General features: G+C 41.5%; 4 protein-coding genes across 4 annotated transcripts; 2 read left to right on the forward strand and 2 right to left on the reverse strand.

Annotated features, from left to right (window-relative positions):
• Positions 1–1,547: 1,547 nt before the first annotated feature.
• On the reverse strand, positions 1,548–2,331 carry LOC131986772 (histone H2B-like). The gene has a single exon (XM_059351876.1). The coding sequence runs from the start codon at positions 1,983–1,985 to the stop codon at positions 1,614–1,616; it is 372 nt and encodes a 123-aa protein (XP_059207859.1). The 5' UTR covers positions 1,986–2,331; the 3' UTR covers positions 1,548–1,613.
• Positions 2,332–3,233: 902 nt separating this feature from the next.
• LOC131986777 (histone H2B-like) lies at positions 3,234–4,096 on the forward strand. The gene has a single exon (XM_059351883.1). The coding sequence runs from the start codon at positions 3,234–3,236 to the stop codon at positions 3,603–3,605; it is 372 nt and encodes a 123-aa protein (XP_059207866.1). The 3' UTR covers positions 3,606–4,096.
• Positions 4,097–7,683: 3,587 nt separating this feature from the next.
• On the forward strand, positions 7,684–8,126 carry LOC131986764 (histone H2B-like). The gene has a single exon (XM_059351869.1). The coding sequence runs from the start codon at positions 7,684–7,686 to the stop codon at positions 8,053–8,055; it is 372 nt and encodes a 123-aa protein (XP_059207852.1). The 3' UTR covers positions 8,056–8,126.
• An 8,282-nt stretch (positions 8,127–16,408) lies between these two features.
• On the reverse strand, positions 16,409–16,843 carry LOC131987105 (histone H2B-like). The gene has a single exon (XM_059352263.1). It carries the CDS (start codon positions 16,841–16,843, stop codon positions 16,472–16,474), a length of 372 nt encoding a protein of 123 aa, XP_059208246.1. The 3' UTR covers positions 16,409–16,471.
• Between the last annotated feature and the right edge of the window lie 243 nt (positions 16,844–17,086).

Here is a 17,086-nt window from a genome sequence, read left to right on the forward strand (position 1 = left end):
AAAACTTTATTGGCTCCAAAGTTCAAAAACAATATTAATAAAACACCACATCAACTTTAACACATTACTCCATCAATTATTTATATTTTATTTTTATATATTTATTTATATTCACGAATTATTTACATATATTCATATATCTTTATTTATTTTTAAATATATATATATATATATATATATATAAAATATCAAATTAAATATCTATATGTCAGCGGACCATTACTAACTGGTTGGTCCATTTCTGTTTCCTGGGAAACAGAAATGAGATATATGAACATATATGAACCCCAAAACATTTTTTGCCAAAGTATGTAATAATATAATCTGTATTTGCAGCAGCTCCATGTGAAATTATTTATTATTACTTGTAATATTATTATTGTCCTCCTCCTTTTTTTATTATTACAACAGATCATTATATCCATTTTTCCTTTCATACTTTATCAAGAACAATAGTTTATATATTAAATTTTACACCATGACCTTGTGCATTAGAAGCGTAGCGATACAAAAAGTGACACACTAAATTAACAATTTGATATAATATATATGTAACTATGTTTGTCTTATTTTGAAGGTTTAACTTTAAAAGAGTTGTTAGAACCACCAGATTACATTGGAAAATCACATATTTTAACATTTGAGACTTATTAGAGCCACCAAATAATAATTTACATTGGAAAAAACACAAATTTAACAAAATAGGATAGTTAATATTTGTGTCTTTGTCAGGTTTTAAATTGGTGACAACATATAAACACCTTCTAATGCACAACATGGGTCAGAAATCACCTTGTGCATTAGAAGAGTAGTGATAAAAAAAAGAGTTTTATTCAAAAAGTAAGAAATGAAAAGAAAAAATTAAAACGTATGATGTTCAAAAACAAGTTTTTTTTAGAAAACCTGCAATACAGAATGATGAAATGATTGTATTGCAAAGATATAGAATATAAAAAGTTTGTCGGGTGACTTTAGACCATGTTGTGCATCAAAGACACAAAATGACAAAAAATAGGCACAAATTACCCAAAAAAGGGACACAAAATGACAAAAAAAGACACAAAATGACAAAAAAAACACAAAATGGCAACAGAAAAAAAACCCACAATGACCAAAAAAGATGCAAAATGGTCAAATAAAGACACAAAATTAAACAAAAATCTACCACAAAAAGACACAAATCGACCAAAAAAGACACAAAATGACAAAATTAGACAAAGATTGTCAACTAAAAGGTTGAGGTTGTGCAGTGAATGAGGAGCAGCTCTCCAGAGGAGGTGTGTGGTTCATCATTTATCAACATCACTCTATAAAAGAAAAAAAAACACAAATTGACCACAAAGACACAAAATGACCAAAAAAGACACAAAATTAGTAAAAAAAAATTACCACAAAAAGACACAAATCAACCAATAAGACGCAAAATGACCAAAAAAGACACAAAATGACAAAAAAAAAACACACAAAATGACCAAAAAAAGACACAAAATGACAAAATTAAACAAACATTGTCAACTAAAAGGCTGAGGTTGTGCAGTGAATGAGGAGCAGCTCTCCAGAGGAGGTGTGTGGCTCTTAAAAGAGCCTTTGTGTGGTTGTGGTCCAGCAGTAGTCTACTTGGAGCTGGTGTACTTGGTGACGGCCTTGGTGCCCTCAGACACGGCGTGCTTGGCCAGCTCCCCGGGCAGCAGCAGGCGGACGGCGGTCTGGATCTCCCTGGAAGTGATGGTGGAGCGCTTGTTGTAGAGAGCCAGACGGGAGGCCTCGCCGGCGATGCGCTCAAAGATGTCCTTGACGAAGGAGTTCATGATGCCCATGGCCTTGGAGGAGATGCCGGTGTCGGGGTGCACCTGCTTCAGCACCTTGTACACGTAGATGGCGTAGCTCTCCTTCCTCCTGGACCTCCTCTTCCTGCCCGTCTTGGTGGATTTAGACGCTGCTTTCTTGGAGCCCTTCTTGGCGGCGGAGGACTTCGGTTCAGGCATGTTTGTTTGTTGGTTTCACTCGGTGATTCCTCAAACGAATAACTCAGCTGGACTCCAGAAGCTCTCTTTAAATTCCTCTGATGCAAATGTCAATGTGCTGTTGCTCGCACGTGATTGGTCGAGTTCTACAACGAGACTGAGCATGCTCCGATTCAAAGAAACCGCCTGAACTTGGGCGGGAAACTAAACATGAGTTGACAAGTCTGTCTGTGAAGGCCTCTTTGTGTTCACTGAGTCTGTACTTGGTCAAGGATCGGTCCCGGTGCTCAGGTATTCTGCCACAGTCAATTTTATATTTAGGGCCAAATAACAGTCCAACTTGTTCTGGTATTTGGTTGATTCTTCCCAGAGTGTCAGATAGCTTTCTTTTTGTTTTATTATAATCTGGTTAGGCTGAAGGGGTTTCGATCTTCAGGGTCGTCGCGTGGCGCTCCGTCTCTATTGTCCTTAGCAGGATCAACACGTGTCGACTGGTTCGGTTTTAATTGTCAAAAGAATGTCGAGTACGGGTCAGATCACCCCGTTTAAAGAGGAAATAGAGACAGACAGCCACTCACACTCTCATTTACTCCTACGGGCAAGTCAGAGGCACCAAACAAACCTCGTTCAAATGTGTTTGGACTAGGTGAGGAACTGGAGACGAACCCCGGACCCTCTTTCTCTGAGGGGATTAAAACATATTTATGAACAGAAGCAGTCAAACTTTTATTATTTAGTTTAGTTTTATTAGTAATATATAGTTTAATAAATTTTTATCTCATTGTTATGTTTTTTTCCCCAACCTTTCTATTGTAATTTTTATATATTTTTAATTCATTATTTGCCTTTTTAACTTTTTGTCTTGTAAAGTGCTTTAAAACTTTTTTAAAAAAGGCTCTAGAGAAAAAGTTTATAATTATTATTATTGTAATTATTATTATTATTATTATTATTATATGAGGCTTTAAAAGCTTCAGTGTGAAGCTCAGAAGTAAAAGAGAGAGAGAAAAAAAAGAGTGTGAGAGAGAGAGAGACAGAGAGAGAGAGAGAGAGAGAGAGAGGGAGAACTTGTCAACTCATGTTTAGTTTCCCGCCCAAGTTCAGGCGGTTTCTTTGAATCGGAGCATGCTCAGTCTTGTTGTAGAACTCGACCAATCACGTGCGAGCAACAGCACATTGACATTTGCATCAGAGGAATTTAAAGAGAGCTTCTGGAGTCCAGCTGAGTTATTCGTTTGAGGAATCACCGAGTGAAACCAACAAACAAACATGCCTGAACCGAAGTCCTCCGCCGCCAAGAAGGGCTCCAAGAAAGCAGCGTCTAAATCCACCAAGACGGGCAGGAAGAGGAGGTCCAGGAGGAAGGAGAGCTACGCCATCTACGTGTACAAGGTGCTGAAGCAGGTGCACCCCGACACCGGCATCTCCTCCAAGGCCATGGGCATCATGAACTCCTTCGTCAAGGACATCTTTGAGCGCATCGCCGGCGAGGCCTCCCGTCTGGCTCTCTACAACAAGCGCTCCACCATCACTTCCAGGGAGATCCAGACCGCCGTCCGCCTGCTGCTGCCCGGGGAGCTGGCCAAGCACGCCGTGTCTGAGGGCACCAAGGCCGTCACCAAGTACACCAGCTCCAAGTAGACTACTGCTGGACCACAACCACACAAAGGCTCTTTTAAGAGCCACACACCTCCTCTGGAGAGCTGCTCCTCATTCACTGCACAACCTCAGCCTTTTAGTTGACAATCTTTGTCTAATTTTGTCATTTAGTGTCTTTTTTGGTCGATTTGTGTCTTTTTGTGGTAAATTTGTGTCTAATTTTGTGTCTTTTTTTGACCATCTTGCATCTTCTTTGGTCATTTTGTCCCTTTTTGCCATTTTGCGTCTTTTTTTGGTCATTTTGGTCATTTTGCGTCTTATTTGGTTAATTTGTGTCTTTTTTGTCATTTTGTGTCTTTTTTGGTCATTTTGTGGTACTTTTTTGTCTAATTTTGTCTTTTTTTGACCATCTTGTGTCTTTTCTGGTCATTTTGTCCCTTTTTTTGCCATTTTACGTCTTTTTGGTCATTTTGCGTTTTATTTGGTCAACTTGTGTCTTTTTTGTCATTTTGTGTTTTTTTTGGTGATTTTGTGTCTTTTTGTGGTCAACTTGTCTTTTTTCTTTTATGGAGTGGTTCAGGACTCTTATTTATGGATCATTTTCATTGGTGGAAGAAGTATTCAGATCTCTTACTTCAGTAAAAGTACAAATACCAATCTGTGAAATTACTCCACTACAAATAAAAAAAAATGGAAATACTCCAGTGAAATACAAGTAACTCAAAATTGCACTTGAGTAAATGTACTTGGTTACTTTCCAACACTGATACTTTTGGAAATATACTTTAATTTGCATGATGTCCAATAAAACTGCAGCACTAGTCCTGTATTATTAAAGCTTTATCAGGTAGAAAGCACAAGTCCATGGTCTAGAGGTCAGGAATCCGGCTTGGAACCAGTTCCAGTCCCAGAACTGACCGGTCCAGAACTGACAGGTCCAGGACTGACTGTGCTGCCCACTGCTCCCTGTATGGTGTGTAAAAAGAAAAAGAGGGAGAGAAAAAAAAGGCAGACATATTGGCACATATTGAGGTTTCCCGCCCAAGTTCAGGCGGTTTCTTTGAATCGGAGCATGCTCAGTCTCATTGTAGAAGTCGACCAATCAAGTGCGAGCAACAGCACATTGAAATTTGCATCAGCTCCAAGAAAACTACTGCTGTTACACAACAACACAACGGCTCTTTAAAGAGCCACACCCCCTCTGGAGAGCTGCTCTCCGTCTGCAACACAACAATCAGACCCTTCACTGGTTCAGACCCTTCACTGGTTCAGACCCTTCACTGGTTCAGACCCTTCACTGGTTCCGACCCTTCACTGGTTCAGACCCTTCACTAGTTCGGACCCTTCCCTAGTTCGGACCCTTCACTGGTTCGGACTCTTCATTAGTTAGGACCCTTCACTAGTTCGGACCCTTCCCTAGTTCGGACCCTTAACTAGTTAGGACCCTTCCCTAGTTCAGACCCTTCACTAGTTCGGACCCTTCCCTGGTCCGGACCCTTCACTGGTTCGGACCCTTCACTAGTTAAGACCCTTCACTAGTTCGGACCATTCACTAGTTCGGACCCTTCCCTAGTTCGGACCCTTAACTAGTTCGGACCCTTCACTGGTTCGGACACTTCACTGGTTCAGACCCTCCCTTAGTTCGGACCCTTCACTGGTTCGGACCCTTCACTGGTTCGGACTCTTCACTAGTTAGGACCCTTCACTAGTTCGGACCCTTCCCTAGTTCGGACCCTTCACTGGTTCGGACCCTTCCCTAGTTCGGACCCTTCCCTAGTTCGGACCCTTAACTAGTTCGGACCCTTCACTGGTTCGGACACTTCACTGGTTCAGACCCTCCCCTAGTTCAGACCCTTCACTGGTTCGGACCCTTCACTAGTTCGGACCCTTCACTAGTTCGGACCCTTCACTAGTTCGGACCCTTCACTAGTTCGGACCCTTCCCTGGTTCGGACCCTTCACTGGTTCGGACTCTTCACTAGTTCGGACCCTTCACTAGTTCGGACCCTTCCCTAGTTCGGACTTTCTCCTAGTCACTAGTTCAGACCCTTCAATACCTGCAACCTGCTGTTGATGTGGTTCAGTCTCATCTAGCTGATGTCAGGTTGGTATTGAATGCGGATAAATCAAAACTTGTGATCTTCTCAAATGGCAAAGACGTAACATCCTTTTTGCGGTCAATTTGCATCTCTTTTGGTCAATTTGTGTCTTTTTGCGGTCATTTTGTATATTTTGGGCCTTTTTGAGTCTTTTTTGGTCATTATGTGTCTTTTTTTGGTCCCTTTGTGTCTTTTTTGGTCAATTTGGGTCTTTTTGGTCATTGTGTCTTTTTTGTCATTCTGTGTATTTTTCTGGTCAATTTGTGTCTTCTTTTCTTTTCTGGAGTGATGTTGATAAATGAACATGAGTCTTCTCTTCTGTTCAGGGTCAGATTGACCTCAACAGTATCTTCAGGATCATCTTAATAAATCAGAATATGATGAAAAGTCCATTTTTAGTAGTTCAAGTCAACCAAGTATTGAGTCAAATAGATGACATCCTTTTCAGAGACCAACATGTACACATTAAACATACTTTTTAAAATTGTTTTTTGTTATATTATTTTTTTTGTGACACAGAATTTTGTGTCTCATTAAATGTAAGTCATAATCATTATAATAAGAAGAAATTAAATAAAGTAAGACATGAAATGTTTCATTCTGTGTGTAATGGATCTATATAACGTGTTATTGAATTAATGACATAAATAGACTTTTCTATCATATTTGAATTTATTGAGATGCACATAGGTATATATTTATTTCAACTGGCTGAATATTCTATATTTAATCAGTCTGCTAAGATGGACCAGGACCCCTCCTCCTCCTCCTCCTCCTCCTCCTCCTCCCTTTTCTGCAGCTCAGAGTCTCTTTTGACTGTTTTTATGTTTATAAATGTGGTGTTGCTACAGTAGCGGACATGTTTCCTGTAACTGTGTCAGCTTGCAGTGTGAAGTAACTCCAACAGCTCCTCTTCCTCTCTAGCGGTCTGACTCTGAGTCATGTGACTGTAGCTGCAACAGCTCACAGGGAGCAGGAGGAGGAGCAGGAGGAGGTGAGTGAGAGGAGCAGAAGCACTCTGCTGTACAGGAGTTGTTTACTGAACGTAGAGAAGAAACACTGAAACTTAAGTGTCGATCTCATCAAGCAAGTATCAATCAAACCCCACTATAAAGGGCTGAATATCACTTTACCTGCACGGATCACTAGGAACGCCCTGAGGTGAAAAGCCGGCACAGATCTTAATGCAATAAAGAGACAGACGTTTGTTGGGCCGGACTATGAAAGAGTCTATAGACGGAGAGAGAGAAAAGAGAGAGAGATGAACTGAACTTGTCATGTTCAGTTTCCCGCCCTAGTTCAGGCGGTTTCTTTGAGGGAGAGATAGAAGAGAGAGAGGGACAGAAGAGAAAAGAAAGGGAGAAAATGAAAAGAGACAGTGAGGGAGAACGAAAAGAGGGAGAGAGACAATACAGAGAGAAAGTGAGAGAAGAAAGAGAGGTAGAGAGAAAAATACAGAGGAGAGAGAAAAGAGGGAGAGCCTTTTTTATTTGAATTTGAAATATGAGGGAGAGATTAAGATTCTATAAACTTGAATAATATAAAGTTATTATTGTTGATTCTATAAAGATCATTGAGTCATTGAGTTCTGTCCAACTATCCATAAATATTAATCACTTTATAATGCATCAGTGTAAAAAGTGCTTTTTATGCTTGATTTTTAATGTTTGAACCATCACTTAATGACACAAACTTTTGCCCAAAAAGATTTAAACTAAAATTGAATAAAACTAAATGTTTGCTGCTGAAATAATCATCTAATTAACAAATATCTATATATGTATTTTCCTTTTTTAAATAACTTTCCAGCTTCATAAAGTTTCAGCTTACTGTTGTCTTATCAAAACATTGAATCTCCTTCAACGGTTGCTTGTTTCACACATGCTCAGTCGCGTCTGAAGCTCAGCCAATCCGGTGCGAGCGACAGCACAGCTCATTTGCATATAGAGACTAGAACTAGCTCGGTCTCAGCTCTCAGCTGTACTTTTAGTTTTCACATCTGAACGAGACAAACAAACAAACATGCCTGAACCGAAGTCCTCCGCCCCCAAGAAGGGCTCCAAGAAAGCAGCGTCTAAATCCACCAAGACGGGCAGGAAGAGGAGGTCCAGGAGGAAGGAGAGCTACGCCATCTACGTGTACAAGGTGCTGAAGCAGGTGCACCCCGACACCGGCATCTCCTCCAAGGCCATGGGCATCATGAACTCCTTCGTCAAGGACATCTTTGAGCGCATCGCCGGCGAGGCCTCCCGTCTGGCTCTCTACAACAAGCGCTCCACCATCACTTCCAGGGAGATCCAGACCGCCGTCCGCCTGCTGCTGCCCGGGGAGCTGGCCAAGCACGCCGTGTCTGAGGGCACCAAGGCCGTCACCAAGTACACCAGCTCCAAGTAGACTACTGCTGGACCACAACCACACAAAGGCTCTTTTAAGAGCCACACACCTCCTCTGGAGAGCTGCTCCTCATTCACTGCACAACCTCAGCCTTTTAGTTGACAATCTTTGTCTAATTTTGTCATTTTGTGTCTTTTTTTGACCATCTTGCATTTTTTTTGGTCATTTTGTCCCTTTTTGGTCATTTTGCGTCTTTTTTTGTAATTTTGCATCTTTTTTGTAATTTTGAGTCTTTTTTTGGTCATTTTGCGTCTTATTTCGTTAATTTGTGTCTTTTTTGTCATTTTGTGTCTTTTTTTGGTCATTTTATGTCTTTTTTTGTAATTTTGCATCTTTTTTGTTATTTTGAGTCTTTTTTTGGTAATTTTGTCCCTTTTTGGTCATTTTGCGTCTTATTTCGTTAATTTGTGACTTTTCTGGTCATTTTGTGTCTTTTTGTGGTCAACTTGTCTTTTTTCTTTTAGGGAGTGATTCAGGACTCTTATTTATGGATCATTTCCATTGGTGGAAGAAGTATCCAGATCTCTTACTTCAGGTAAAGTACTAATACCAATCTGTGAAATTACTCACAAAGTACTCACACAACCTGACACCTGGAACCCATCAGGACTCTGATTTCTGGATCATTTTGCAAATATACTTTTATATGCATGATGTCCAATAAACCTGCAGCACTAGTCCTGTTTTATTAAAGCTATATCAGGTAGGAAACAGCAGTGTTGATGCTGTCAGTGGTCTAGAGCAGCAGTTCTCAACCTTTTTGAGTCGCGACCCCCAATTTAACATGCATGTTGTCCGCGACCCCCACTCAACCAAAAACATAAACAGAATTACCAAAAAAGACGCAAAATGATAGAAGAAAACTAAAATACTTAAAAAAGAAACAAAATGACCAAAAAAGACAGAATTACCAAAAGAATGACACTAAATTACTAAAAAAGACACAAAATTATAAAAAAAGAAAAAATTATCATAAAAAGACAGAATGAACAAAAAAGGCACAAAATGGCCCAAAAAAGGAAATAAAATGTCCAAAAAAAGACAAAAATTGACCACAAAATTATCAAAAAAAAAGACACAAAATGACCACTGCCCACTGCACCACAAAAAACATGAAGCTTACCAAGTATTTTCTTCTTCTATCTAGTAAAAGTATCTTAATTATCTTGTTTTGAGTATAATTTAGCTACTGACCATAGCTTTATGTGCTTATTTAATTATTAGTATTACTATAATGCCCTTATGTAATTATCTTATTGTGTAAAGACTTGTTGTTAGGATTGACATTTTTAGCTGTTTCACACTTTTCAATGTCTTCAACTGTTGAATATGGTGAGTTTTTACCAAAGATATTGGCTCCAGTTGAGAGTTTTAGTTGGATGGAGTTTAAATGTTATTGCAAAAGCATTTTCTATCACCAGTATCTACCCACAGATACTGAAATGAGAAAAAAAGGTGCTAATTTCAAGTATTGTTGGCTTATTTTAATGTTACTACAGTCAGACTTTTCAAGCCACACATGCTCAAAATAAGTATTTTTGGATTTATTTTATTTATTTATTTAGATTTATTTTCAGACATCATTGTTTTTCCAGTTTCTAGATATTTTGACTGACTTAAAGAATGATGTGCTTAGTGCACTGGCAGATAAATTTACTTGTTTTAAACATGTATTTGCTTAATTCTATTTATTTATATCTTATTTTTTGTCAGTTGGTTTCTGCAGTTAGCTCCTTGCATGGTGTAAAAAGAAAAAGAGGGAGAGAAAAAAAAGGCAAACAGAGAGAGAAGAGAGAGAAAGAGGAAGAGAGAGAGATCAACTGAACTTGTCAACACATATTGAGGTTTCCCGCCCAAGTTCAGGCGGTTTCTTTGAATCGGAGCATGCTCAGTCTCATTGTAGAAGTCGACCAATCACGTGCGAGCAACAGCACATTGACATTTGCATCAGCTCCAAGAAAACTACTGCTGTTACACAACAACACAACGGCTCTTTAAAGAGCCACACCCCCTCTGGAGAGCTGCTCTCCGTCTGCAACACAACAATCAGACCCTTCACAGGTTCAGACCCTTCACTGGTTCAGAACCTTCACTAGTTCAGACCCTTCACTGGTTCAGACCCTTCACTGGTTCAGACCCTTCACTGGTTCAGACCTCTCACTGGTTCAGACCTCTCACTGGTTCAGACCCTTCACTGGTTCGGACCCTTCACTAGTTCGGACCCTTCACTGGTTCGGACCCTTCACAGGTTCAGACCCTTCACTGGTTCGGACCCTTCACTAGTTCGGACCCTTCACTGGTTCAGACCCTTCACTGGTTCAGACCCTTCACTGGTTCAGAACCTTCACTGGTTCGGACCCTTCACTGGTTCAGACCCTTCACTGGTTCAGACCTCTCACTGGTTCAGACCCTTCACTGGTTCGGACCCTTCACTAGTTCGGACCCTTCACTGGTTCAGACCCTTCACTGGTTCAGACCTCTCACTGGTTCAGACCCTTCACTGGTTCAGACCTCTCACTGGTTCAGACCCTTCACTGGTTCGGACCCTTCACTAGTTCGGACCCTTCACTGGTTCAGACCCTTCACTGGTTCAGAACCTTCACTGGTTCAGAACCTTCACTGGTTCGGACCCTTCACTAGTTCGGACCCTTCACTGGTTCAGACCCTTCACTGGTTCAGAACCTTCACTGGTTCAGAACCTTCACTAGTTCGGACCCTTCACTGGTTCAGACCCTTCACTGGTTCAGACCCTTCACTGGTTCAGAACCTTCACTGGTTCGGACTCTTCACTGGTTCAGACCCTTCACTGGTTCAGACCCTTCACTAGTTCAGAACCTTCACTGGTTCAGACCTTTCACTGGTTCAGAACCTTCACTGGTTCAGACCCTTCACTGGTTCAGACCCTTTACTGGTTCAGAACCTTCACTGGTTCGGACCATTCACTGGTTCAGACCCTTCACTGGTTCAGACCCTTCAAAGGTTCAGACCCTTCACTGGTTAAGACCCTTCACTGGTTCAGACCCTTCACTGGTTCAGACCCTTCACTAGTTCGGACCCTTCACTGGTTCAGACCCTTCACTGGTTCAGACCCTTCACAGGTTCAGACCCTTCACTGGTTCAGAACCTTCACTAGTTCGGACCCTTCACTAGTTCAGAACCTTCACTGGTTCGGACTCTTCACTGGTTCAGACCCTTCACTGGTTCAGAACCTTCACTAGTTCAGACCCTTCACTAGTTCAGAACCTTCACTGGTTCAGACCTTTCACTGGTTCAGAACCTTCACTGGTTCAGACCCTTCACTAGTTCAGACCCTTCACTGGTTCAGACCCTTTACTGGTTCAGAACCTTCACTGGTTCGGACCATTCACTGGTTCGGACCCTTCACTGGTTCAGACCTTTCACTGGTTCAGACCCTTCACTGGTTCAGAACCTTCACTGGTTCAGACCTTTCACTGGTTCGGACCCTTCACTGTTTCGGACCCTTCACTAGTTCGGACCCTTCACTAGTTCGGACCCTTCACTGGTTCGGACCCTTCACTAGTTCGGACCCTTCACTGGTTCAGACCCTTCAATACCTGCAACCTGCTTTTGATGTGGTTCAGTCCTATCTAGCTGATCTCAGCTTGGTATTGAATGATTTTTGATTCCTGCAATAATGATGGTGATCTGGTCTGTTTTCAGTGATCGGGATCATCTGGCTCAGCTCATCATGAAGCTCTTTCCGCTCCCATATGGCTCTTCATTATACCACTTATACCTTTTATAATTCAGACAGATTTAGCTCTGTTTTGACTTTATAACTTTATAACTATAATAACATATTATTTTACTAAACAATATAAACATATAAGAGCAATTTAGAGAATAAGATATAATATATTAAAAATATATTCGGACCTTTCACTGGTTCGGACCCTTCACTAGTTCGGACCCTTCACTGGTTCGGACCCTTCACTAGTTCGGACCCTTCACTGGTTCGGACCCTTCACTAGTTCGGACCCTTCATTGGTTCAGACCCTTCAATACCTGCAACCTGCTTTTGATGTGGTTCAGTCCTATCTAGCTGATCTCAGCTTGGTATTGAATGCGAAGAAATCAAAATTCATGATCTTCTCAAATGGTAAAGACTTGACATCCCTTTTGCGGTCAATTTGTGTCTTTTTGGTCATTTTGGATCTTATTGTGTCATTTTGTATCTTTTTTGGTCAATTTGTGTCTTTTTTTGGACAATTTGCGTCTTTTTTTGTCCTTTTGTGTGTTTTTGCAGTCAATTTGTGTCTTTTTGTCATTTTGTGCCTTTTTTTGGTCAATTTGCGTCTTTTTTGGTCATTTTGTGTCTTTTTGCAGTCAATTTGTGTCTTTTTTTATCACTGTGTGTCTCTTTTGGTCGATTTGTGTCTTTTTTGGCCATTTTGCGTCTTTTTTTGTCAATTTGTGTCTTTTTTTCTGTCAATCTGCCAAAGATAACAACAATTCAAGTTGATGAAATTAAAAAGCGGCTTTTAAATATTTAGGGATCACTATTGATCAGATAATTTAAACCCCATATTGAAAGCTTAGTGACAAAACTGAAACTAAAATTAGGATTCTTTTTCAGAAACAAATCTTACTTCTCCTATCAGTCAAGGAGATTTTTGATTCCTGCAATAATGATGGTGATCTGGTCTGTTTTCAGTGATCGGGATCATCTGGCTCAGCTCATCATGAAGCTCTTTCCGCTCCCATATGGCTCTTCATTATACCACTTATACCTTTTATAATTCAGCCAGATTTAGCTCTGTTTTGACTTTATAACTTTATAACTATAATAACATATTATTTTACTAAACAATATAAACATATAAGAGCAATTTAGAGAATAAGATATAATATATTAAAACATTGTTAAGATTATTATTTAGTTCAAATTTTTTCCAAACAAAATAAAAATACTACATTTACCCGCAATAATAATAATAATAATAATAAAAAGAAGAAGAAGAAACGGTATATTTATCAATTACGTTTTTATTTGAGTGTTTTTTATCAAACACACGTTCTTGTTTTTGTAAAGAATATGTAGCAAATGGATTCATATTAGATTTATTATTATACTTTTGGTAAACAATATGAAAATAAAAGGGCAATTTAGAGAATACGTTTTAATATAGCGGTGACTTCCTGTTGAAGATTATGTTTTATTTTGAAGGAGAACTTTAAACGGAAGCTAAACATGGTAATGAGACTGTTCTGTGTAGTGATTGGTGGATTCCAGTCCCGCTCCCTGTGGCCAATCACAGAGCAGCTCTCTGACTACATGGAGCCGTTTTTTTCCTGAAACCAACCGGAAGAACAAGGCCCGAACCTGCCACACACACACACACACACACAAACACACACGCGCACACACACACATAGCAAAAAAAAAAACAGAGAGAGCTTATATATAAAAGCACTCATGCAGAGTTAAAAGTAAAGACATATCAGGAAAAGTTACATTTCTCTTAGGTCCAAACTGTATTCATGGTGCTCCAGATGTGATGTATTATGTGAAAATTTTCACTAATACAGTCTACATTTAATTTCTTTAAGACTGTTAAGACTGACAGAGAGACTGGTTGAGAAGGGTCCAAACTAGAGAAGGGTCCGAACTAGGGAAGGGTCCGTACTAGGGTAGGGTGTGAACTAGGGTAGGGTGTGAACTAGGGAAGGGTCCGAACCAGGGAAGAGTCCGAACTAGTGAAGGGTCCGAACTACGGAAGGGTCCAAACTAGAGAAGGGTCCGAACTAGAGAAGGGTCCAAACTAGGGAAGGGTCCGTACTAGGGAAGGGTCCGTACTAGGGTAGGGTTTGAACTAGGGAAGGGTCCGTACTAGGGTAGGGTGTGAACTAGGGAAGGGTCTGAACTAGTGAAGGGTCCGAACTAGTGAAGGGTCCGAACTAGGGAAGGGTCCGAACTAGAGAAGGGTCCAAACTAGAGAAGGGTCCAAACTAGGGAAGGGTCCAAACTAGAGAAGGGTCCAAACTAGGGAAGGGTCTGAACTAGTGAAGGGTCCGAACCAGTGAAAGGTCCGAACTAGGGAAGGGTCCGTACTAGGGTAGGGTGTGAACTAGGGAAGGGTCCGAACCAGGGAAGAGTCCGAGCTAGAGAAGGGTCTGAACTAGTGAAGGGTCCGAACTACGGAAGGGTCCGTACTAGGGTAGGGTGTGAACTAGGGAAGGGTCTGAACTAGTGAAGGGTCCGAACTAGTGAAGGGTCCGAACTAGGGAAGGGTCCGAACTAGAGAAGGGTCCAAACTAGAGAAGGGTCCAAACTAGGGAAGGGTCTGAACTTGTGAAGGGTCCGAACCAGTGAAAGGTCCGAACTAGGGAAGGGTCCGTACTAGGGTAGGGTGTGAACTAGGGAAGGGTCCGAACCAGGGAAGAGTCCGAACTAGAGAAGGGTCTGAACTAGTGAAGGGTACGAACTAGGGAAGGGTCCGAACCGGTGAAGAGTCCGAACTAGTGAAGGGTCCAAACTAGTGAAGGGTCCAAACTAGGGAAGGATCTGAACTAGTGAAGGGTCCGAACTAGGTAAGGGTCCGAACTAGTGAAGGGTCCGAACCAGTGAAAGGTCCGAACTAGGGAAGGGTCTGCACTAGGGGAGGGTCAAAACTAGGGGAGGGTCAGAACTAGGGAAGGGTCCGAACCGGTGAAGAGTCCGAACTAGTGAAGGGTCCAAACTAGTGAAGGGTCCAAACTAGGGAAGGGTCCGTACTAGGGTAGGGTCCGAACTAGTGAAGGTTCCGAACTAGTGAAGGATCCGAACTAGGGAAGGGTCCAAACTAGGGAAGGGTCCGAACCAGTGAAGAGCCCGAACTGGTGAAGGGTCCGAACTAGGGAAAGGTCTGAACTAGAGAAGGGTCTGATCTAGTGAAGAGTCCAAACTAGTGAAGGGTCCGAACTAGTGAAGGGTCCGAACCAGTGAAGGGTCCGAACTAGTGAAGTGTCCAAACCAGTGAAGGGTCCGAATCAGTGAAGGGTCTGAACTAGGGAAGGGTCCGAACTAGTGAAGGGTCCGATCTAGTGAAGGGTCCGAACCAGTGAAGGGTCTGAACTAAGGAAGGGTCTGAACTAGGGAAGGTTCCGAACCAGTGAAGGGTCTGATTGTTGTGTTGCAGACGGAGAGCAGCTCTCCAGAGGGGGTGTGGCTCTTTAAAGAGCTGTTGTGTTGTTGTGTAACAGCAGTAGTTTTCTTGGAGCTGATGCAAATTTCAATGTGCTGTTGCTCGCACGTGGTTGGTCGAGTTCTACAATGAGACTTTCTCTCTCTTCTCTCTCTGTCTGCCCTTTTTTTCTCTCTTTTTTTTCTTCACACCATACAGGGTGCAGTGGGCAGCACAGTCAGTCCTGGACCTGTCAGATCTGGGACTGGAACCAGTTACCAGCCGGATTCCTGACCTCTAGACCACCGACTGCCTCAACACTGCTGTTTTCTACCTTATAAAGCTTTAATAATAGAGGACTAGTGCTGCAGGTTTGTTGGACATCATGCACATAAAAGTATATTTACAAAATGATCAGTGGTGGAAATTAACTAAGTACTTTTAATTAATTAAGTACATTTACTCAAGTACTGTACTTGAGTGCAATTTTGAGGTACTTGTACTTTACTTGACTATTTCCATTTCATAACTTTATACTTCTACTCCACTACATTTAGCTGACAGCTTTAGTTACTTTTCAGGTTGAGATTTAAGATAAAAATCATGATTAAATTAAAATATTTTTTAAATGAGTCCTGTCTTCACAATTTAAAACACTGCTTACATAAAAGCATCAATACAAATAATATAATAATATATGTAGAATATACAAAACAATCTGAGTGGGTGCATTCTGTATCACAAGTACTTTTACTTTTGATACTTTAAGTACATTTTGATGCTGATACTTTTGTACTTTTACTTCAATAAGTTTTGAATGCAGGACTTTTACTGTAGTGGAGTCATTTCACAGTGTGGTATTAGTACTTTTACTTAAGTAAGGGATCTGAATACACCACTGGAAATTATACAGAAATCAGAGTCCTGATGGGTTCCAGGTGTCAGGTTGTGTAGTAAATGAGGAGCAGCTCTCCAGAGGAGGTGTGTGGCTCATCATTTATCAACATCACTCCATTAAAGAAAATTAGACACAAACTGACCACAAAAAGACGCAAAATGACCAAAAAAGACACAAAATGGCCCAAAATAGACAAATGCACAAAAAGACACAAAATGACAGAAAAAGATGCAAAATGGTCAAAAAAAGACACAAAATTAGACAAAAATTTACCACAAAAAGACACAAATTGTCAACAAAAAGGTTGAGGTTGTGCAGTGAATGAGGAGCAGCTCTCCAGAGGAGGTGTGTGGCTCTTAAAAGAGCCTTTGTGTGGTTGTGGTCCAGCAGTAGTCTACTTGGAGCTGGTGTACTTGGTGACGGCCTTGGTGCCCTCAGACACGGCGTGCTTGGCCAGCTCCCCGGGCAGCAGCAGGCGGACGGCGGTCTGGATCTCCCTGGAAGTGATGGTGGAGCGCTTGTTGTAGAGAGCCAGACGGGAGGCCTCGCCGGCGATGCGCTCAAAGATGTCCTTGACGAAGGAGTTCATGATGCCCATGGCCTTGGAGGAGATGCCGGTGTCGGGGTGCACCTGCTTCAGCACCTTGTACACGTAGATGGCGTAGCTCTCCTTCCTCCTGGACCTCCTCTTCCTGCCCGTCTTGGTGGATTTAGACGCTGCTTTCTTGGAGCCCTTCTTGGCGGCGGAGGACTTCGGTTCAGGCATGTTTGTTTGTTTGTCTCGTTCAGATGTGGAAACTAAAAGTACCGCTGAGAGCTGAGACCGAGCTATTTCCAGTCTCTATATGCAAATGAGCTGTGCTGTTGCTCGCACCGGATTGGTTGAGCTTCAGACGCGACTGAGCATGTGTGAAACAAGCAACCGTTGAAGGAGATTCAATGTTTTGATAAGAAAACAGTAAGCTGAAACTTTATGAAGCTGGAAAGTTATTTAAAAAAGGAAAATACA

Source organism: Centropristis striata, chromosome 15 (assembly GCF_030273125.1).
Source record: "Centropristis striata isolate RG_2023a ecotype Rhode Island chromosome 15, C.striata_1.0, whole genome shotgun sequence".
Lineage (NCBI taxonomy): Eukaryota > Metazoa > Chordata > Actinopteri > Perciformes > Serranidae > Centropristis > Centropristis striata.